At 36.3% G+C, this 25,060-nt stretch overlaps 1 protein-coding gene across 1 annotated transcript in view; it reads left to right on the top strand.

Annotated features, from left to right (window-relative positions):
* The window catches only part of Akap6 (A kinase (PRKA) anchor protein 6), a 465,374-nt gene that overhangs the window by 153,948 nt on the left and 286,366 nt on the right, over positions 1 to 25,060 (top strand). The window contains exon 3 of the mRNA XM_013033451.1: positions 21,421 to 21,672. Coding sequence (XP_012888905.1) covers positions 21,421 to 21,672 — 252 coding nt within the window. The remainder of the gene's footprint in view (positions 1 to 21,420; positions 21,673 to 25,060) is intronic.

The raw sequence follows: 25,060 nt of genomic DNA, 5'->3' as shown, positions 1-25,060 counted from the left end.
CAAGGCTAGCGCTCTACCACTTGAGTTACAGCGCCACTTCCGGCTTTTTTCTTTTTTGCTTATGTGGTGCTGAGGAATCGAACCCAGGGCCTCATGCATACAAGGCAAGCACTCTACCACTGAGCCACCTTCCCAGCCCCTCTCTTGATATTTTGAATCTAGGAAGTAGACAAGGAAGAGGGAGCACATAGATCCCAGAGGAATTTCTAAGGATTAGGTGTGTCATCAAAGTGTATTACTTCCACTCACATTTCTTTGGCTAATACTACTAAAATTCCCCATCTAAATGGGACTCCTGGGAAAGGTAGATTAGCTGCATATCAAAGAGGGCATAGTTTGGTGAGCACATAGCGAAGTCTCTGCTACAGCTAGTAAAATATTTCTATCTTTTACGTCAGGAAACTTTACCCAAGCAGATGAAATGGTGGGCTAGCTAATAAAGGAAGATAAGTAGAATGAAGGTCTTTACTCTGTCGAGTAGTGTTTCTTTTATCAGACTGCCATACCTCCTCTCCTTTATTTATCCCTTACTCCCCTTTGTCCATGTAGATGCAGTTCATACAGGAATCCTGATATATTTAATATTTTGTCAGCTCTTACATAATGGCTGTATAGTCTTACTGTTGTTTTAGAAAAAGAGAGAGAGCCCATATAATGAAACAAATATGCTTTGTTACTAGATAGTTCAACTAATGGTTCTATTTTAAGCACTATATTATCATATTGAGTGGGCCTTTCCCTTTTGCAACGCTTCATTCAAAGTCATTTCAATCAATGTAGAAATTATATTTTGTATCATAATGAACAGTCTGAAATTTTAGATTTGAAAGTGCTCAGAAAAATAGTGACAGAAGTGTTTTAATGGTGAAATTATTGAATTGCTTTGATACGCTACTTTTTCATATATAGAAAGCAATATTTTAGATGGAGAAGTGAAACAATATTCCTTAGAGAATACTAGTAGGAAAGTAATGGCTCTTTATGGACTACTGATTACAATACAAGTGACTGTCAAGGACAGCTTTTATTGAAGACAATGTCATTAGATCATTGCCTTTAGATTTTAATTACCCACAGAGAAACTGGTTTGGAGTTATTGTTATTGTTTAATAGTTTTGAATGTGAAACGTATTTGCAGGAGTCAAAAGTTTTAAATATGAAGAAAAATACTGTATGAAGTCTCCCTTTCATTCTCTGATGCGTTGAGTTGGCTCCTCTACGAATTCCTCCCTATGTAGCTCAGCTAGGAAAGTACTCATTCTTGTTTGATTGTGCCTATTTTTCTAACTTTGTACAGGCATTCATAAACACATCTCAAAACATCTATCCTTAGCAATTCTGTTTTATTCCATGTATACCAATTCATACTTTGCTTTTTAACTTATCTATCATGAAGATCTTTCTGTATGCCAATGTAAAGATTCCTTTTCTCTGTCTTTCTTTTCAGGTGGCTTTACCACTTGAACCATGCCTCTGACTTGTTTTGCTGTTTCTTCTTCTTCGTCGTCTTTTTCTTTTCTTTTTGGTACCATTCCTTGAGCTTTTGTACCCAACTTTGCCACTTTAACACTTGAATCACAACTCCACTTCTGTTTTTTTTTTTTGTTTTTGTTTTTTGGTGGTTAATTAGAGATCAGACTTTTCTGTCTGGGCTGACTTTGAACCTCAGTTCTCAAATCCCAGCCTCTTGAGTAGCTAGGTTTACAGGCATGAGCCACTGACATCTGGCTTTGCTCTGGCAATTTTTGAGATAGAGTCTTGTTTTTTTGCTCATGCTAAGCCTGAATTATGATCCTCCTACTTCCCTCTGTAGCTGGGGGGTTACAGGTATACACCACCGCACCCAACTTTTTTCTGTTGAGATGTGGGAGTGGTCTTTTGAACTTATTGTCTGGTCTGGCCTTGAGCTGTGATTCTACCACTTTGCTTCCAAAGTAGTTAGAATTACAGATATGAGTCACTTGCCAATAGCCTTTTGATCATTATCATTTTTTCTTACAGTTGTGTAGTATTCTACTGAATAAAATTACCATAAAAATGAACATTTGCTTTCTTATTTCCAATAGTTTGTAGTATTACAAACTGTATCGCCATAAACCCTCTCACAAAAAAGTATGAATATATTAGATACGTAAATTCTTGGAAGTAAGATTGCTACTCAGTGTGTATATGCAATTGGAATGTGATGGAAATGGTTGAATTACAAATTAGTCTCCAGTGCCCAGGTCCTGAGTTCAAGCCCCACAACCGACAAAAACAAAAGCAAAAACAAAAACAAAGATTAAAAAAATACGATGAGGTGACATTTTGATGCAAAACTTTGCTTCGTCAGCAATCTTTATAATTAGTACTTTCTGGATAAGGGATGAATTTTTTTAGAAGATTGTGGGTAACAATGAATGGTAATAGTGGGGAAAAAAAGCCAGAGTATGACTTATCTTTTTTAACAGCACCAAAAAACTTAAATATTTGTTCATACAACTACAACATAGATCCCAGAACTGAAAATAGCAGAACAAAAATCTGTTGACAGTGTTCAATTAAGCTGGCTATCAGCAGCTTTTAATCATGACTATATCACCAAGGTCACTGCACCAGACAAATATCCCTGTTTTGTGGAACACATGCCTCAGGTTGCAAAAGCTAGGGTGACTACTACCACAAATACTTAAGAACAACTCTGTTCTTCAACCAGCAAAATTCTCTATTATGAGTATTATATGTTAATAACCAAAGTGAAACTGAGATTGCATTCATACAGTTACAATTATTTGCTTCTATGATGAGTTTGTAGGAAAACATTCTTTTAAAAACTATACATATTTCCTGAAAACCAGAATTCTTACACTATCTTACTCTCAAACAGAAAGAAACTATCAAAATGTCACCTCATTACTCTGTCCAAAGACAGACTGTTCTGGTTTTTACTCTTCCTTGTGAAGCATTTTCCCCCAGTCTCCTTTCTAAAAGACCCGGTGCATAGTAGCCTTTAGTTTCTATTTCTTGTAGGTGAATAGACTACTTAAATAAAATGGGAGTTTAAATATGAACAGAATGGACTAGGATTGAACAAGGGTCTGAAGGAAATTTTCAGTATTTAAAGGAAAAAATATAGCACAGATAGAAGCCTTTGACGTTGTCTTGTGTTTTTTATGTGGTCGGTTCATTAAAATCTCTTTTTCTGTTTGTAAGAATTTTCATCTAACAGAAGAAAATGTTGTAAATATTTTTAACAATGTTTTTTTTAAAAAAACCAGGCCAAAAAAAGAAAAATGGTCTTCAGAACAAGTTAACATGTAAAGTGGTTTGATATGAAACATCACTTGTCTTGTATATGTTGTTAAGAAGCTGTACAAGCTTTCCTTTGTGAAACAGTTTGTGCGTTTGGAAGAAAGGGATAGTGTCATTGTTGTAGTGAATTACATTAAAATACAAAAAGAAGATAAAATATTTAAACATATTTTCTCAATTTGTAAGAAAAAGAAAATACAAATTAGACTAATTTACTCTCTAACCAGGAGTACTATGTCTATTTTCTATACCTTTGCTAGTAATTTCTGTGATAGTCAAATGTCTTTCAGTAGCTCTAGATTTTTAATCTAGAAGGCCAACCTTATTTCGAGGTTATACATACTTCTTAAGTAATTTTTTATAATACTGTAAAACTTTCAAATTTTTGATTCATTTGGTATTTATCAAGGTGTACATTAGGGCCAACTTAATTTCTTCCTGATATTTATATAATTGCTACAATTGATTTTAGCTGGTTACTTTATCAAATGTTCAAATACTCATTCGGATTTGGATTTACTTTTAAGGTTATTCTTTTTATAGCTAGTTTACATTATTATCTTAGTTTGTCAGTTTTAACTCCTTAAGGCTTATCATACATTTTAATATTTGGTAGGCTAATGTGCCTTCATTGACCTTTTTCATTCAGTTTTGTATATAATAAAAATTTTGTTTTAAAATGTTCTTCAGAGAGTATTCAGTTAGTAGTTTTCAGTTACCTTCTTCTTCTTTTTCTTCCTCTTCTTCTTCCTCTTCTTCCACTTCCTCTTCTTCCTCTTCCTCTTCTTCTTCCTCTTCTTCCTCTTCTTCATCATCATTTGTGGGCTTGAACTCTTGGCCTGGATGCTGTTCCTGAGCTCTTCAGCTCAAGGCGACCACTCTACCACTTGAGTCCACAGCACCACTTCCAGTTTTCTGATGATTTATTGGAAATTAGAGTCTCACAGACTTTCCTGCCTGGGTTGACTTTGTATGGTGATCCTCAGATCTCAGCCTCCTGAGTAGCTAGCATTACAGGCGTGAGCCACTGGCACCCGGCTTTAGTTACAGCTTTCTAAAGCTTGTTATTTGTGTATATGATGACTATTGATTTCAAGGTATTATATTTTGCTTTATTTTGCTCTATTATCAGACTGGACTGACTGTTGGAATTTTTTTTTTGCCATCCTAAGGCTTGAATTCAGGGCATAGGCATTGTTTTTGTTTGTCTGTTTGTTTTGGGTTTTTTTTTTTTTTTTGCTAAGAGCTAGCATTCTACCATTTGAGCCACAGCGCTGCTTCTGGCTTTTTCTGTTTATGTGGCACTAAGGAATTGAACCCAGGGCTTCACACAATGCTAGGCAAGCTACCACAAAGCCACAACTCACTGGAATTTTTAAGTCACTTTTTTTTTTAACTTTTCCCAGCCAAACACTCACATGGTCTTTTTTTTTTTTCAGTTTATATAATCTACTGCAGTTAGCACAGAGTTTAAAAATTCACCAACACATTAACAGTACAAAATTAAACAGCATTATAAGTTATCTTCCCCCTCAGGAAAAGAAAACACGCTGTGGTTGTCAAGGCTAGATGTCACTCTAAATTTTAGAACAAAAGAATGTGAACCTAAGTATAGGAAAAAGCAATCTCTCACAATGACCACAAAAAGAAAATCCCAAAGAAGGTTTGTTTTTTTCATAGACATTGATTGTCTTCTCTAAATTAATAAAAATTATTTTAACATAAACTGTACTTAAAAATACTAGAAACTCTTTAAGTAATTAAAGATAATGCTCCGAAGCAAGGCCATTTTTCACAGCTTGGTTGTTGTTTGCTTTAAATGCCATCACATTTTCCTTCCCTTCCCTTCCATCCTCCTCCCTCGCTTTCTTTACTCCCAAACTCAAGAAATGATTCTATGGACCGAAAGATCCCCAGGCTGAGCAGACTGGACTGACAGGACTTTGACTTTGACTGACAGGAGGGAGGTTAGAATATGATCTGAACCTCAGTCTGTCACCAAATGTTTGTTTTCCTGTCTTATACTTACAAATATGATCTGTGGAGTAGTGTGGAAAACATTTGCTTTTTTTTTTTGGTGTAAATTGCTTTTGTTTAAAATTTGATTGCCTTTGCTGCTATACGATAGCCTATTCTTGTGCTTAAGATTCTGAATGGAAAACTCTATTGTGTGTTGGTGGAAATATTTGGTCACATGGTCTTTGAATAACAATAATCTTACCTTCTCCTTTATAATACTTATTTCACTCCGGCTCGTTAGATTTTATTTTGAATTTTGCTGACACCTGGGTTTGAACTAAGGGGCTCATACTTGTGGAGCTTGTTTACTCAGCTGCCACCCTACCATTTGAGCCACATCTCTGCTTTGGCTTTTTGCTGGCTATTTTCAGAGTTGAAGTCTTGACTTTTTATTTTTAAAGGCTGAGATCCTATAGATTTCACCCTCTTGAATATGTAGGATTATAGAGGTGTGTCACCATCACCTGGTTCATAATTTTCTTTGCTGTCACAAAGATGTCCACATTCTGATGGTTTATAATAAGTTATATTTGTTGCTTATGTTATATGTCCATCCTGTGGTGATCCCCAGCTCTGTTCCATGTTTGTACTATCTGAGACCATGCAGCAGGAATGGCTCTAATTGGGATATACTAAACTTCTGAAATCAGAAAGGTAAAAGTGATGACAGACTCAATGGATAGCTTTTAAAATTATTTTAGCTCCCATTTTATTGGTTTCAACAAGTTATATGACTAAACTTGGTATCAAGTGTCTGAGACATAGAATTCTTTCACAAGGAGTAACACAAATGTATCAGAATATATCAACAATAGATTCTACTGTTGGCTGAAGGTGGCGGATATAGCCTGAATATAGTAAGAGAGATTCTGTTTCACAGGTCTCTTACTTTCCTACAACTAGTTGGTAAGCCAAAGTAGGTACAGAACTAGGTGAGGCAAGTGAGAGATGTTCCTAATGTACAAAGCATAAGAAGATGATGCAACATATGGTAATCAAGATAGGTAATTTTTACTGAATATGTTTGAAAAACAAAATTAATACACACAAACCTATGAATAAAATATCAAGGACTTTAATAAAGACAAGATTAATACTATACAATTCATTCTCCAAAGACCTTGCCACTTGGCACCTCAAATTTTAAAAATTAATGTTGTTAAAGTGGAAGGTTTTACTCTTAGCAAATCAGAAACATTGGCCTCAAATAAGAAAGGATAATAGGAAGCATCAAGATTCAATACCTGGGTGACTCTGCTTATTAAGTGATATTGCATCAGAATATATTTGAGGGGCTCAGCTCATTATAACGGTAGCTTTTCCAATTCTACCTTTTGTTTCCTTCCTATACATGCAATAAGCTATTTCTCTCAGCTGTGAAATACTAACCATTGCAAAACAATGTATAATTAAGTGCTGGAAGCAGAAAATGAGGTTGGGGAGCAGAGAAGAAATAATTTGGTGTGTCCTAAGCCAAGCGTTGTTAAAGAGATAGGGCTTAAGCTTTCCTTGAAAAAACATTTGATTAGGCACCAAGTGGCAAAGGAGAATAGTTCAGGCAAATGCCATGAGTAGAAGGACGAGTTAGAATGAGTCCAGTTTATTTCAGAATACTATGAAAGCCATGAGGATCTGGTCAGAAGCTGAGGCAAGGAAGACTGGAAGGCAGCCAACTTAGTCTGAAGGAACAAGCCTCAACCTACAGGCCTCCAGACCAGCATTATGTTCTTGTGAAGTCACAGAACCTTCTGAGATCCAATTACCTGAGATGTAAAATGAATTTTAAAAACCTTCCAGAATAAAAAATTCTGTAATGTAACTTCCTATTTCAAAGTATTGTCTGATTTTTTTTGAATTAGTCTTTGATCAATTAAGATAAGGACGTTTGAATCCATCCTAATATCATGGGACCTTTAAATTGTTTATGAGTAACAAAAAGGGAGATTTCATCACATAATGAAATTGGCAATTATTGGTATTTAATTCAATAAAGAATGACTGTAAACTTGTGAAAGAAAGAAACCAGCTTGGGAACTATGCTAGTTATTGGAATGGGATCAGGGCAGTTGCAGTAGAAATTAAAAGGGGACAGCAGTCGGGGGTGTGGCTCAAGTTTTTGCACTTGCTTAGTAAATGTGAGGCCGTGGGTTTAAGCCCTAGGACTGCTATCCATCTCCACAAAAAAGGGGGACAACAATCATTGTTTATAACATTTTTTTACTGATTAAAACCTATACTAGCATCTGGGGCTCCAGTATAAGTAAGACCATGTAAGTAAGACAGAAAAGACCCCTAGTCTAGAGAATACACATTTAGTAAAAGGAAAAAGCAGGATTTAATGACTGGCCAACAGAGTATTTGTGTCTTTAAGAAAACGACAAAGTCAAATATCTAGCTATGAAGAAGTGACTTCATATTTTATGTGTATTCATAAAATAGCTATGAAGTCATAAAGAAATTATGACTTGTAGAATTATGAAATGCAGTAATTGACATATAAAAATATTCACCATTTTTCATTAAGAAAAAACATGCAGCACACAATCATCTAGAATAATATGCATTATTTTTGTATTATCACTAGAGTTCAATGGTGAAGACAGACATGATCCCTGATTAGTTTTTAACTTTACCTTTTCTAATTGTTGTTGCATTGCATTTATGTTATTTCTATAGAAAAATATTTTTAAGTTTTTTTCAGAATGCTCCCATTGACCATGCTTGTGCTATATGAATTGCTTTTATGAATCATCCTGACAGTACAAGTGGAACAGAGGGTGAACATTTTAAAATTACAGTATCCTGTCCAGTGTTTATTCAGGTCTTATGCAAGAGGAAAGGTAGATCCAGGACACCAGCCTCCTGCATGGGATGGGTAAGAGCGCTGCCTGCCTTTGGCAGCCAGAACTAGATTCTGTCCAGCTCCAAAGCAAATAACAGTCCTGGTTATGAGACCAACTCTTTTGGCTGTTTATAGTCCTTTAAGGGACCAGTCATCCTAGCCTTGGTGTCTATTTACATTTGCTGTATGTTATTTGACACTTTTAAAAAATTTCTGTTGAAGTTACCTCTCCCGGAAATCTCTGTCATTCCATAAACCCTCACTGTTGTCTCTCCATGCAGCTGACCTCCCAGCGTTTGAAAAACAAAATGTATTCTGGCTCCTTTTACAGGAAGTTTTGGGGTGAATTCATGGGCAAGGACTTGGCTGTTATATCTTTGTGGACAGATTAGTTAAAGGGGAATCTGGCACTAATAATCCCAGGATTCCAGAGTCCTTACACAAAAGCCTTTGTGTTATCTTCCCTTCCACCTCTGCCTAAGTGCATCTCTCATGACTACTTTAAGTGTTTCTGTACTCTATTGCGCCTCATCATATAATGACAGAACGTTTGTTACTTTTAAGAAAGCGTTCATTTCTGTTAGTCCTGGCTGAAGGAAACCTTTAGAATCAAGCTGGCCAATCTAGAACTGTTTTTGGAGCTCTGTAATGACACTCCAGGGGCATTTTAATACAGAAGGCTAATCTTGACCTTTGCATTAACCTGCGGGAGAAAGGAAGCAAGGGACCTTTGGATCCAATCAGCCTACATGTATTTTCTACTTCTTCATGGAGTGTTAAACCCTTTTGACATTTGGATAAGCTACTCCTTGTAGTATAAATGAACAAAGTTGAATTACAGAGCCTGGCTTTTGCTAGCTTCAGAGGTAAATTTTCCTTTGAAATTTCCTTGTTGTGTTTTCTTCCTGATTGAGTTCAGTCCTTTCTAGACTAGACCTCTTTATATCTAAGCTTTCTCTCTAACCTTGCCTTCCACGTAGAGTGGACTATCTGGGATTACAGTTCTACCATGCTCAGCTTGTTGGCTCAGCTTGTTGGGGGTGTCCTGCTAACATTTTTCCAGGGCTGCTCTCAAATCATGATCCTCCTGATCTCTAACTCCCAAATGGATAGATTACAGGCCTGTGCACTATGCCTGCCCCCATAGCTATTATTTTTTGTAGAACTTTTAAAACTTACTTTTCTTTAGTTAAATGTGTATCTTAAATGTCTAGTGATGCCCTCTAAAATGTATTAATCATCTTATTTTAGCATCTATGTATTTTTCCATTGAATAAACATATCACATTAAATCTATCTTTAATCTTTTCATTTCATTTTTTTAACCATCATGAATTCATTATGATAGTATTTAAGTTGGTAATTCCATTATTGTATTGGGAGAGATTGCTAAGAATGCAATTATTGGATGGATGGGAGGCCATAGGAACTTTCAAGAAATACAGTTGAAGTTTAAATGTTCCTTTAATGAAAGGGTGACTTCAGACTCTGGATCATCTGTTATCCCACATTCAGGACCCTTACCGTGACCTCTAAAATTAGCTTCTCATAGAATTTTGGTACTATGAGGATTTATTTCCTGTTCCAAGCTCATATGTGCTATCTACAAATTTGGGTCTATTTTGTTAGTTCCCAACAGGCATGTTGTAGGTGTTTAAATACAAATCAAAGGGCTGGCTAGTTGCTATGATGTTTGTGTGTGGGAGGAAGTCATAGAAACACATCCTTAGAAGCTGTGCTGTGGTCTAAGTGATCTAAATATATAAAGAGTTCTAAAAGTGGAGTTGGCCTGCCCAAGGTCACTCTGTGAGTCAGCAGTAAGATCCCAGAGAGATCTTTTTCATCTCTTTAACTTTTTTATTTCAGTAGAAAAGCATTTAGGAGAACTCAAGAGAAATCATTATAAAGAAAGCTATAAAGTCCTGTGTACCTAGAAATGATCTGAGAACTTTTCAAAGGAGGTAGTAAAAATGTTCCACCTCAGGTAAAAAGGAAAATCTGAGTTGCTAACAGGTATTGATATATTTTTTAAGAAGGTTAATGCTCAAATGACAGCAGTGAGGAAAGAGTAGTGGGTGGTGTATAGATGGAAATGCCTCAAAGCGATACTGGTGTGTTCATTTTGCTGAGGGCAGGACAGTTGGCAGGTAAAAGAGTAATGTCCTGGGTCTACCATGGTACCTAAAGAGTACATAGCCCCAAATCTCCCCTGAACCTTAGGTTTCATGGTGATCTTGGCCTTTGCTCTCAATGAATGGACCATCGATCTTTCCTTCTTAACCTGGAGAATTTGCATTATTAATTCAAAGGCCTGTGGTTCCTGTAGGAACCACAGTGATAGTTTTCAATATCACTAAGACTGAAACTTTGGTCTCTTGATTTCCAGTTTAGTATTTAATTTACTGGCAAGTAATAGCAGACATGTTAAAAATTATTTTCATACACAAAGAAGCTTCTAAGTAATCAAAGCTAGGCTGTTGTGGAGAGGAACACAAAATAGGAACAAGAAAAAAATACTTTGTGAATAGATTACCTTTGTAGACTGTCTGTATAGATGAGAAAATGGAGACTCAGCAATCACTAGACATAGATAAACAATGCATACTGAGACCAAGCACTCAGACTCTCTGATGTCTATCCTGGTGCAAATGTGATCCAGATGCATCTTGTGATTCACTTATTCTTTTGCACAATTATCTTTATACTTTCATTTTGTGAGTTGAGTATCAATTATATCAGTATGTATTAAGAATCTATTTGCATGTATTGCTATGCTTTATAAGTAAAATAGTTATGTGTAGTACATGCCCTCCAGGAATTTCCTAAGACAGACAGATCTCAAAGAAATAGACAAGAATGACACACAGACTACTGAATTAAAAAATATGTAAATTATACAACTATAGAAGGGACACTCAAGATCCATTGTTTGAAGAGATCCATTTTCATTATTGGATAGTCCTTAACTAATATGTAACAACAACCCCATGACCTAAAAGTGCTATGTTAGAAAGAAAACAGTGCTTTACCTGGCATACCCAACACTAGAGTATACATACCCATCTCATTGATATATATACCAATGAGACTCCTGTATTTATTGCTTTTGCATATTCTGTGATAGTCTTCAGCTAATGCAGAAAAAAACTCTTAGGATACACATTCTAAAAATCAAAGGACTTTTGTCCCTTGGAAGGAATCATACGGTACTGATCATATGGTTCTTTTTTTCTTATTTATTTATTTATTTATTTATTTTTTATTTGTGAACATACTGTACAGAGGGGTTACAATTACATGGGCAGGATAATGCGTACATTTCTTACCAAGCATTGCAGCCTCCTCCTTTGGTTTACCCTTCACATCCCTTCCCAGCCTCCTTAGTTAAATTTTCACTGAGACTGCATTTTTCCTTTAAGAAGGCTCTTGAAGATGGTAAAGAAGCATAAAGACCCTCAAACGTTTAGTGTAATATGAAATCTGTTTGAAGTGACAATAGGGTAGAAGTTCTTATTTCTTGGGCTGTAATCATAGATCAATGGTAGAGCACTAGTTTCGAACAAGGAAGCCAAGCAAGAATGTGAGGTCCTGGGTTCAAGTCAGTATTGGCACACCTCCCCACACACAGTTCTTCTCTCTCATGGCCTGTTAAAGATGAACCAGAGTTATTCTGCTCTCCTTTTTAGAGACAAAAGCCTCTTAGGCCAGGTATCTTAAAAATGTGTGTGGGTACAGACACATACGTGAACACACACACACACACACACACACACACACACAAACACACCACAGAGTGAAGTACCATATCACAATGTTTAAGCTAACAGTGGATTGCATCAAGTTGATGGTTCCATTCAATTAGTATAAAGGAGCTAAAAAATTCCAATTGCTTTGTAATGCTGTAGCTGCCCTAATTCCATAGTTACCTGACATATTCACATTTCATGGTTCTGCTTGTGTAAACAAACTCTGCACTACTGGGTCTATAAAAACATAAAATGCAATTATATATAACATAATATTTGATAATGATAATAAATGATTGTGTTACTGACATCTATTTAGTAAGCTATTCTTTTGGTTCCAGTACTGAGACTTGAACTCAGGGCCTGGGCACTGAGCATTATTTGCTTGCATTAGCAAACCAGTAATTGAAGGGGGGAAAAATCTTATGCAACATTTGCTTTCATACACTGTGCCATGAGTCCCAGATTAGTTTAATTTTCTCTGTACATTCTCAGAAAATAACGAAGAAAATTATATACAATTATTATTAAAATAAGTGCTGATGAACATCATGCTATGACCTAAAGATGTGGGTTTTTTTATTTTCAGGAATCTGCAGGAAATGTGTGGTCCAAAACAAATTTCTATATGTATTTTAGTGAGACAATTGTTATTTTAAAGATTACTATACAGTAAAGTTTACCTTTTTTTGGTGTATAGTTCTACCATTTTAATCCTTGGTTATCTTTATATTACCACTTCCACAATCAGGGCACAGAAGAGTTTCACCTTCTTCAAATCAAAAAGTCTCCCTACCTCCCTTGAGCCTTCAGTTTGTAATTTTGTCCTCTTTATTCCCAATGCTTAGTAACTATACATCTATTCTTCATCACTATAGCTTTGTCTTATGAGACTATTACGCAATGAAGTTAAAGTGTAACTTTTTGAGAAAGTTTTTTTAAAGTTTATCCCAATTGTTGTATATATCAAAGGCCATTTTAAAAACAATTACTGAATATTAGCTATAGATATAACATAATTTGTTGGTCTAGTCACCCGTTTAAAGACTTTTAAGGTTTTTATGATTGTGAGACCTTTTCATAACTTTTTTTTGGGGTCCGGTCGTGGGGACTGAACTCTGGGCCTGGGCGCTGTCCCTCCGCTCTTCAGCTCAAGGCTAGCACTCTACCGCTTGAGCCACAGTGCCACTTCTGGCTTTTTTCTTTTTGCTTATGTGGTGCTGAGGAATCGAATCGAATCCAGGGCCTCAGGCATGCAAGGCAAGAGCTCTACCACTGAGCCACCTTCCCAGCCCCTTTTATAATTTTTTAAATAAACACATGGGTTATACAATGTAAGTGTATGTTTGGCTCTATAAAAAACAGATAAACTGCTTCATAGAGTGATTTACCAGCTTTCATTCCCACCAATAATATAGAGGAGTTTCAATTGTTTTGGAACTCCTTAGTATCTGTTACTTCTAGTATTTAAAAAAATGATTTACATTGTAATATTAGCATCTCAGCATGGTTTTAATTTGCGTTCACCCAATGACTAATGAGGTGAATATTTACTGATATGCTTATTTATTACCATATTCATTTTATTATAGTGTTTCTTAAATTATTTTGCCATTTGATAGCTGGATTGGCTGTTTTATTATTTTTTTATTGTGAAAATACCGTACAGAGGGGTTAAAATTACATGGGCAAGATAATGAGTACATTTCTTATCAAGCATAGTTGCCTCCTCCTTTGTTTCCCCTTTCCATCCCTTCCCACCGTCCCCCCACCTCCCCACCCCCGGCCAAAGTTGTAAAATTCATTTTTCGACATAACAATTTGTACATCTCATTGTTGCAATGGGTCCACCTGTATCACTATTTAAACGGTTTGTTTTGCCCTTCTCCTCCACAAATTATACTAACTTCAAATACAATGAAAGCAGGGATTATGCCGTGGGGGAAGGACATACAAAGCAACAAAGAAATTATCTTATAAATATATTAGAAACAATTGCAAGAAAGAAAAAAACATTTGAATACTTATCCTGGGGTTCATTTCACCTAACATCAACTTATCTGACTTTTTCTGCTTGACTCAGACATATACTAGTTATTGCAAATAAGGGAAACCATGGGACCTATGTTTCTTTGGGCCTAACAAATGGAGCAATGCCATTCTTTCTGATGGAGGCATAGAATTCCATTATGTATATATACCACATTTTCTTGATCCACTCATCTACTGAGGGGCATCTGGGTTGGTTCCATATCTTAGCTATGGTAAATAATGCTGCAATAAACATAGTTGTACTGGTAGCTTTAGTATGGTCTTGTTTGTGATCATTTGGGTAAATGCCCAAAAGTGGGATTGCTGGGTCATAGGGGAGCTCTATGTGGAGTCTTTTGAGGAACCTCCATACAACTTTTCAAAGTGGCTGACAAGTTTACAGTCCCACCAACAATGCAGTAAAGGTTCCCTTCTGTCCACATCCCCTCCAGCATCTGTTGTTATTAGAATTTTGATTATAGCCATTCTAACTGGGGTGAGGTGGTATCTGAATGTTGTTTTGATTTGCATTTCTTTTATGGCTAGAGAGGTTGAGCATTTCTTCATGTGTCTATTGGCCATCCTTCTTTCCTCTTCAGAAAAGTTTCTCTTTAAGTCTTTAGCCCACTTATTTATTGGGCAGTTGTTTCTTTTAAGATTTTTTGTTGGGGGATTTAATTTTTTGAGTTCAAGGTATATTTTAGATATGAGACCCTTGTCTGTTGTATGGCTAGTGAAGATCTTCTCCCAATCCGTGGGCTTTCTATTGATCTTGCTGGCTATGTCCTTTGCCATGCAGAAGCTCTGCAATTTCATGCAATCCCATTTGTCCAACCTTTCTTTTATTTGTTGTGTTTCTGGGTCTCTATTAAGAAAATTTTGGCCTGTGCCAAGGAAACCTAGGGTTTCTCCTATTCCACCCTGTAATGTTTTCAGAGTGTCTGCTTTGACTCTGAGGTCTTTGATCCATTTGGAGTTGATTCTAGTGCAGGGTGATATATAAGGATCTAGCTTTAGTTTTCTACAAGTGATTAACCAATTTTGCCAGCACCATTTATTGAAGAGGCTGTCTTTCTTCCATTCTATTTCTTTTTAGCTCCCTTATAGAAGATTAGATGGTTATAGGTCTGTAGGTTAATTTCTGGGTTTTCAATTCTATTCCATTGGTCCTGAGGTCTGTTCCTATGCCAATACCAAGCTGTTTTGATTACTATGGCTTTATAGTAGAGTTTGAAATTTGGTATTGATATTCCTCCAGCACTGTTATTTCTGTTAAGGGTTGTTTCAAACAGGATTCATTTCAGGGATGCAAAGCTGGTTCTATATAAACAAATGAATGTATATAATTCATCACATCAACAAGAGCAAGGATAAGAGCCACATACTTATCTCAATAGATGCAGAAAAAGCATTTGACAAGATCCAACACCCCTATATGATGAAGGTACTGGAAAAACTAGGAATCCAGGGCACATTCATCAATACAATAAAGGCTGTAAATGACAAACCTACAGCCAGCATTATACTTAATGGTGAAAAACTAAAGCCATTTCCTCTTAACTCAGGAACACGACAAGGATGTCCACTCTCTCCACTTCTCTTCAATCTAGTATTAGAATGCCTCGCTACAGCAATAAGACAAGATGCAGACATAAAAGGGATCCAAATAGGGAAAGAAGAAGTAAAACTCTCCCTCTTTGCAGATGACATGATTTTATATTTAAAACATCCCACAGACTCCATTCCCAAATTACTCGAGCTAATTCAAAACTTTGGTAAAGTAGCAGGGTATAAAATTAACCCTCAAAAATCAATGGCTTTTCTGTATACCAACAATGAGAAAAGCTAAAATCAGGAAAGCAACTCCATTCGTAATAGCCCCCACAAAAAATAAAATACCTAGGCATTAACCAAAGAAGTGACGGACCTCTATGATGAAAACTTTAAAAACCTGAAAAAGGAAATCAAAACAGAACTTAGAAAGTGGCAAAACCTCCCATGCTCCTGGATTGGAAGGATCAACATCGTGAAAATGGCAATACTTCCCAAGGCTATCTACTGATTCAATGCAATACTTATCAATATTCCAACCTCATTCTTCAAGGAAATAGAAGAGGCAATCAAAAAATGCATATCGAACAATAAAAGACCCTGAATGGCTGTTTTATTATTATTGAGAGTTCTTTATATAGTCTAGATATAAGTTTTTTGTTGCTTATTTACTTGCAAATATTTTTCCTAATCTTTGCTTATCTTTTCCTTTTCTTAAAAATGTCATTCCAGCTGGCATGGTTTTAATCTTAGCTACCCAAAGAGGCTATATCTAAGAATCACCAGTCCTACCAGAAAAGTCTGACTCTTCCTCCAGTTAACTAGATAAAAGCAGGACTTGAAGGTGTGGCTCAAGTGGTAAAGCACCAGCCACAAGCAAGGCAACCAAGAACAGAAAGCCTCAGTACCCACCAAAAAAAGTCTTTCAGAGAAGAAAAGTTTCAAATTTTGATGAAGTTTCATTTTTTTCTTTTGTGGATTCTAAGTTTGGTTCCACATCTCATATATCACCACTAAACCTCAGGTCTATAGCTCGAGGTCATATTTCTGCTCCCTGAAATGCTCCTCTCTGTCTTGACCTCCTGATTTTCTTCTTCAAGATAAGTATTTTACTTCCTTTGAAAAGCATCCTTGTTTCTTTCCTCCACTCTCCTACAGGTATCTTTTCGTCACCTTTTTACTCATAATGAATATCTATCTTTCTGACAGTAGCTTCTGGTTACCTGCCTCCACCAGGCTGGAAACTCCACAGGAACAGTCATTTCTCACTATACATACCAGCCCATTGATTATTGCACAGTAGACTTTAATGTATTCAGTGAGGTCATTATGTTTAATAATATTACTCTTCTGTCCTCAATAATTAAGGGTTGATCTAGGGGCAATATGAGTATCTACAAAATTATTATTTAAAGGACATTAAAGACTACCTCAATTAAAAACAAAGTTGTTACTCTTTTTGTGTATATGTGTGCTTATCCTGGGGCTTGAACTCAGGATACTCTCCATGAGGTTTTGTGCTTAAGGCTAGTACTCTATCACTTAAACCACAGCTTCACTTCTGGCTATTAACTGGATAAGAGTCTCATAGACTTTCCTGCCAGGATTGGCTCTGAACCACGATCCTTAGACCTCTGCCTTTTGAATTGCTAGGATTACAGGTATGAGCCACTGGTGCCTAGCTTTTTAAAATGTTATATTTTTGCTATCTTTAAGAAGTTGTACCAAGAACTTACCATGCAAATCACCTAATACATTAAAATACAATGCATCTTGACTGATGTTACAAGGTTGTTGTTATTCTTAGGGATATCTGTTGATTTAGTTATCTTAATGAGCTTGTTACAGAATATATTACTCAGAGGGGGGGGATGAGGCAGCGGTGAGGGGGTGGGGGATGGAGGAGGAAATGGGAAGGCATGGGAAGAGGAAACAAAGGAGGAGGCAACAATGCTTGATAAGAAATGTACTCATTACCTTGCTCATGTAATTGTAACCCCTCTGTACGGTATTTTCACAATAAAAAAAGAAAAAAAAAAAAGAATGACTCGTGAACCCATTATAGAACCCTCTGGTGTTCATTCTTGAAAGAGATCTATGAGCTGTTACTTATATTGTCTTAGCATCTTAGTCCTTCTACTGACCTTATTCTCTCTATAGACTGAGTTTTCTACCTACTAGTACCCTCTTGATCAAAACAGGGAAAACTTTGAAATCAAAATAAACACTAATTAGATTGATTGATCACATTTTGCTATGAGCTATAGTCACTATATCAGTTTAATCAGTCTGCCATGCTAAATATTACTTAAACTTTAAATGTAACTTAAACTTTGTAGTTGTGGAATGATATGGTATCTTTTGTTAATACTCTCAGTAAGGAGATGAGAAATATTGTATAGGTATATAGGTCAGCATATAGGTCTGTAAGATGAATATATACATACATGTATATGTGCATACATATATAGGCAAATAAAGGGATTGTCTTTATATTAATAAAAAAACTTGATTATCTTCTGAAATTATGGTTTTGTTTCCTCTGAGTAGCACTACAGTGTTAGCAGATCTGTTATCCCTTAAGCTGCTTAACCATGTGAGCTGAATCTACTTTCCACTTACCATCTGTTCTAGTCACATGTACAATTGAGTCTGAACACCAGTCATTCCTTACATGCATCAGTTAGGTTGATTCAGCATTTCCAATCCCATGCTTTTACTTCACATTGTTAATAAAGTATGTTCAGATTTCTTGGCTCTTTTTAAAATTCCAAACAATTCTTGCTGGGAGACAGCCATTCAGTAAATTGATTTAAAGTCTCCTTTGCCCAGTTATTTGCATTAAATAAACATAATATCCATAATCTTTACTTCTTTCTTATAAATGTGCAATACTTCAAACTAGTTAGTCTATAGGTATTTGTTTAATATTTTTATATAACAAAGAAAAAAATAGAGATTCTAATTTTAGAAAGTATATTGTTTAGAATTAATCATCTTCCTATAAAAAAAATTCTCATCAAATGTTCAAAGAAAGCCCATGTTTGGGAAGGAGGAACAGAGACAGAGACAGAGACAGACAGAGAATCAGAGAGCCAGAGAGCTTTTGTCAAACAACTGGTGGCACAGTACAAACCATAAAAATAAATACATTAATAGACCACAGAAAGTTGCACCAAGCTATGCATTATTCAGTTTCAGAATTCAGGAGAGATTGTGTATGTAAAATATTCAACAGAGGGATATAAGCACTTATGAGAAAGCAATTTTCTTCAGGATTCATCAGCTTCTGTGAGTGCTGGGTTATATATGGAAGTCTGAGTTAACTGTCACCAATAATACTTTAGAAACCCATATGGATTGTTTCCTCTTATGGATAATTACCTTTCTATCTTGACCCATGGCTTGGCTCTGACTTATTCCTACATCCATTATGAAGGAGCTAAATCATTTGTGAAGAATGGATGGCATGTGTTTTGGCATGAGCTTAAGTGGTGCTAAGGCTATATATAACCTTTTATATTGGGGGATGGGAGTAAGATAGGTGAGAAATGCCTCTTTATCTATTTTGAGCAGGTGATAAAGATTATACAAGCTGTTACTGAATTTGTAGGCTCATTTGTCTTTCAGTACCATTTGCATATAAACAAACATGCCTGGAAACAAGTGGGAAATTTTACTTAATGGCCAAAGAATGGAAAAGAGATCTCATACTATAATGGCATCTTCTCCTTGAGCAAGTCTGGGATTTTCACTAAGGCTGATTGGTTTTAAGGAGATTGGTATTCATGTTGTCACCAGAACTTCTCACTGAAAAAGAAGGAAGTTTCTAGGAATCAGATTACCACTTCTTTTATTCCTTATCCCTAATTTGGATCTACTGTGGTGCTGTGGTTATGTTTTTTAAAACTCATTTTTAAAATATTTTTTATTGTAAAGATACTTACAGAGAGGTTACAGTTATGTGAGTATAAAGAACATTTCCTATTGAACATTGTTACTCCCTCCTTTGTTTTCCCCCTACTATCCCTTCCCTCCCCACTTCCCTGTATCCATGTTTCAGCATTTTGTTATCATTTATAATAATAGAAGGTCCAAGATTGTCTGGAGTATCAATATAGTGCCTCAACCAGATTGAGTTAGGGCATTTCCCCCCTACCCCCAAGCAGGTAATAACTGAGTAGTCTGAACTTGCAAGAAAACTGTGATTTACAGTATTTAAAGATGTACGCAAGCAACATCTTTAAACAGAATTGACAACACAACAGAGTATCAGTAAGTTTATGGTTCATTCTGATGCCTAGCCTTTTGCTCCCCTTGGTATGTATAGTATTCTGCATCCATAGGTTCAAAGTTAGACCCAAAAGACAGAGGTAGACAAGTCTGAGTAATAAAATCAAGGGTATGAGGAATTGAGAACACTGCCAAAACAATGTCTTAAGTGATCCCTAAAGGTTCTAAGGTAGATGGGTGTGGTATATGAGAAAAAAGGGGTAGAGGGGACCAGTGGTCTGAGTGAGGCAGAAGAGCATTCTAGTGGAAGACAGGACTGAAAAAAATCATAAAAAGAGAGGTGGATGGTATAGAAGACCTTTTGATATTGTTACATTGGTAGACTAATGACAGAGTAGAGCTATGGCAGAAAATGTCCCAGTAGAAATAGTGTAAAGGTCCTAAGAGCTGTCAAGTAAAAGAAATCCAAGACTGTGGTGGTGTGAGTTCATCAGTGTGAATATGGCAACTACTTAAGGTAATGCTAGGCTTGGTAGATAGGGAGAGAAAAAAAGGTGAACCAGATGCCTTTGTCAATGGAATATGGAAGAATAATGTAAAGAGTTGCCGAAATGCATGAAATCAAAAGGTTATATTTCTAGCATAGGAAGGTTATTTTTGACATTAATAGTAGGGTTCAGAACTCAGATGCTTATTTTAGCCAACTGAAAGTCATAGCTGAAAGCCACATGTAAAAAAGTCATTGATGTACAACTAGAAATGAGTAACCAAGGACTTTTAGCTGACATCAACATCATTTTTATCCGTAATAGTAGCTTAAGTTGTTCAAGTAAATACTACACTGCCTTCATTTCATATTTCTGGCTATTGACTTCATGTGGAAATTTAGGAATAAGTTTAGGAATAATTTTGAGAATAAGTCAAATATCAGTTATGCTGCCTAATTGTACGTATGAAAATGAGTGAAACTTTGATTTACTATTGTTTTCCCTTAAAATGTCTGGTTCTGAAAACTGCATTTTGTCTTTCTGGCTTTGCATCTTAAAAAAACAATTGTGTTTGAAAAATGAGATTGGAAATTCAGATTTCCATTGTGAGTTTCAAAACGAAATTGTCCTGTGGGTAACATTTGCCCCTCACACTGAAGACTTGATTGAGAAGTTCTGGGAACTGTATGAAGCGCACATTCTACCTCTTTCTTTTCATACTAGATGTCTGAGTCATGCTTCTATCCAGATATATTTTGTGCTCTGTTTATCTCATCACCAGCAAGTAGAATAGCTGAGAGCTCCACATTGAGAAAAAGAAAGGAGAGAGAACTAGAGAGAGAAAAAACAGAGAGATAGAATGGAGAGAGAGAGAGTGAGAGAGAGATAGAGAGAGAGAGAAAGAGAGAGAGACAGACAGACAGAGAGAGAGAGAGCATAGAGAACAAAGACTGGGCTAGTGAAGTGACCTCTCACCTTGGCTGAGCATTTAATTTGGATGCCTGAAAGAACAGTACGATTTCTTGTGATTTAGTAAAAGATCAGTTTCCCTGGATGGATGGATGTTCCAGTGCATAAGATTATCGTCTGCAACTATGTGTCTGATCAACATAGAGCAAAGTACCTACATGTGTTAGGTGAAACAGTAACTGTTTATACCTTTCCCCTATCCCAGGACACACTAAAGCAGTCCCTGTATGTTTTGCTGTCTTTACTGCAGGATATTTGTGAGGACATTTCTGATCACGTCGAACAAATCCATGCCCTTCTTGAGACCGAGTTCTCCCTGAAGCTGCTGTCCTACTCTGTCAATGTGATTGTGGACATTCACGCAGTGCAGCTCCTCTGGCACCAGCTTCGAGTCTCTGTGCTGGTTCTGCGAGAGCGCATTCTGCAAGGACTGCAGGACGCCAATGGCAACTACACCAGGCAGACGGACATTCTGCAAGCTTTCTCTGAAGAGACAGAGGAGGTGAGTCTTTTCTTAGAGGGCAGCGAATGCATTGTCAGGCATTCCCATTTGAGAATGTTTCCAGTTGACAATGTTTTCATTGAAGTCGAGTTCTTTGTAGGTAGATAAAGCTATTCCAGAGGGGATCTCCAACCCTATGGTACTCCTAAGAAGCTAAGACACTTGTAATGTGCATGCGGCTTTAGACCAGGAGAATTCACACTAAGTAATTTCCATAGATACCATCATGAATGTTGGTGTTGACCTCATTTCCTGATCCACTTTAAGTTTTTAATATGTTTTTACTGAACACTTACTATATCCAGGCTCTAGGTGCTAGTAATCTAGTTGAGATTACAACATGTTCTCTACCTTAGAAGAGCTTTGAATCTAGCAGGAAATGGAGAGAAGTTAACAAACATGAAGGTCATCGTGTGATAAATGTATGTGATACAGTTTGAGGACAGAGAAAAATACAATTCATGTAGGCTTTTCTAGAAGAAAACGTCTAAGCTGACCTATAAAGGAGAGGCAGGATTATAGATGGATAGCAAAGAAATGTTCTAGATACAGGGAATGGCATGGTCAAAGACTCAAAAGGCAAAAGGCAGATAGGACTTAAGCAAAAGACTCAAAGAGAACAGGAAACAGGATGTAGGGTTATAGGTAAGTAGAGGGCAGATGATAAAGATACAGAATTGGACCTAATTTCAAGCATGAAAGAAATGTTCAGAAAGTCATTATGGATATAGTGCATCAGGTAGATATTGGAATATTATATAATCAGTTATTTTATTTTCCTTGTCTGTGTCAAGAATACTTTGAATAGTTTGTTGCTATTATTCTTACAGAATAACAACACCCTCTACCATTCTCAAATAAAATCGACATACATTTACAGAAGAAGCATTGTGATGGCTAAACAAGGAATGGGTATATAGATATAGATGTCAATACCGTATATGGATATGGGATGTGTTTTCTGTGTGAGTGTGTGTGTGTGTGTATTGTGTGTGTGTGTGTGTGTGTGTGTGTGTGTGTGTAAGAGAGAGAGAGAGAGAGTATACTTTTGGTTATTTTTTTTAATTTTTGCATTTTTTGCCAGTCCTGGAGGCCTGGCTTCTGTCCATGAGCCTCTGTGTGTCCAAGGCTAGCACTCTACCACTTGAGCCAGAGCACAACTTTTGGCTTTTTCTGAGTAATTTATTGGAGATTAGAGTCTCACTAGCTTTCCTGCCTGGGCTGGCATTTGAATTGCAATCCTCAGATCTCAGCTCCCTGCCCTGAGCTAGGATCACAGGCATGAGCCATCAGTACCTAGCACTTTCATGGCTTTTGAAACCCAGTTTTGTTCTTTACTGTTAGGTTTGTGAACACATATATTCATGAGTTCATAATGCACTCACATCAATCCAATATCTAAGATAAAAAGGTCTTATAATTAGTGCTGCATAAATCACACATTTAAAATTTATTAGTGTTTCCGGGACTTCAACATTGATACTGCAAGACAAATCTCTAGCTATTGTAATAAATGATTTATTTTTCTTGGTGGTTGTTTATTCAAAACAAAGGTGCTTTGGCTGTGACAAACTCCCTGTAGGGCTAGAAGTCTATCAGAATGAAAAGCAACGTTCTTCTCCTCTAACTTCATCACTGTGTGTTTTCAGTTATCTCCCCTTGCTGTTGCAGCTCTGGGGAGGAGATATGAATGAAAGGAAGAACTATGAGATGGAAGTGCTATGCTTTTTCTTCCAATGGGAGCGATCTCTAGAAGCCTCTCAGTTGGGAGAGTGTTTATGGGATGGGTTATGGTTATGGGATATTACAGAGAATCTCCAGCTAGCAAATTTTCCTCTAAACTGCCTCTGAGGATCTATGTTAATGAAATCAGAGATGAAAAAAATCTGTTTGAATTCCAAGAGCTGTTTCTTTAGATTGGTCTGCTTTCTAGAAGGGGCGTTACAAATTATTGAATAGAATCAATTCATTTTACATATCTATTTGCTCAAAAAGTATCAATTGATTATCAGCTCTTTGTTGTAGGAGCTAGATATACAGAGTAAAGTTATCGCTGTCATTATTGTTTTGTGAGATATACTTAATTGTGTGCTTATATTTATATGTAAGACTCATGAATTAGTAGTTGAAGATGGGGTGGAAAGCCACTGGGGCTAACTGGTAAAAGTCATCTGTGTCGTGAGTTTAAATTAAATAGCATCTATTATGTTTCTCATAATGTGAGTTGACATTTATTTGTGGATTTTTGAAGCACTTTTATGAATTTTCCTACTTGAGATTAATCTTTAATACTATTGAAAAGATGCAAGAATATATGTGGGAATAACAGAGGAGTGGTTCTAATATGATGCCAAGAGAATTAAAAACTCCTTACTTTTGTTTCTGTGAGCATAGTAGAAGTGTGAAAGCCAGGAAGGGAATTAGAAAAACAATTCTCTGTCTTATCAGAATAAATTTAGCTTAAAATATTTGTATAATGAAGAGAGAAATAACAAAAAAAAAACACTGATAAAATAGAATAGTAGATTTCCCTTTCAGAGAAGGGGGATTCAATTTTTTCTTTCCTAATTCAGTTGAATTGCAGTTACATTGAAGAGTAGATAGAGAACCTGAGAATATAACAAGTTTGAAACTCTCTCTTTTTGAAAAGTTAAAATAAATGGGTTTTATTCTTTATTTAAATATGGAACAGAAGCCGGGCACCAGTGGCTCATACCTGTAATCCTAGCTACTAAGGTGGTGGCGCTGTGGCTCAAGTGGTAGAGCGCTAGCCTTGAACTGAAGAGCTGAGGGACAGCACCCAGGCCCAAATTCAAGCCCCATGATGGACAAAAAATAAAAAATAAATGGAACAGCCTGTATCTAGTTATCGTATTTTCTAATATCCTACTAATACAGAAGCAAGCTAAATAAGTAAATAAACACTTCAATACAAAGTTCAAATTTGTGTAAAGAATATTTTGCATTAGAATTTTCTGTTTTATTGTGTAAAGAAAGTAAGGTCTGTTAAAAATATGATAGAAAAAAGTAAATTTCAGAGAGGTTCAATAATTGCTGAAACACATAAATCTAGGAATAATTAAGTAAAACCAATGACAAGGAATGATAGATAATTCCTTCCTCCCTTCTCTCTACTTTCTCTACATTTCTATTGATTTCCTACCATGTACAACACTAGATATTCAAAAGATACAATATGTTAGCAATCACCTTCATACTTTGATCTTCACACAGTTTGGGGAAATAGGCAGGTGTATTAGGTAATTTTTTTGTCACTGTGACAAAATATCTGTCAGAAACAACCTAATAAGAATGGATATATTTTGGCTCACAATTTCAGGCCATAGTCCTTTACTCTTTGCTTTGTTGTTTCTAGGCCCACACTTTA

The sequence above is a fragment of the Dipodomys ordii genome, unplaced genomic scaffold, assembly GCF_000151885.1.
Source record: "Dipodomys ordii isolate 6190 unplaced genomic scaffold, Dord_2.0 Scaffold168, whole genome shotgun sequence".
Taxonomy (NCBI): Eukaryota; Metazoa; Chordata; class Mammalia; order Rodentia; family Heteromyidae; genus Dipodomys; species Dipodomys ordii.
Note: the sequence above shows the minus strand (reverse complement) of the source record. Positions and strands in the feature narration are given on the sequence as shown.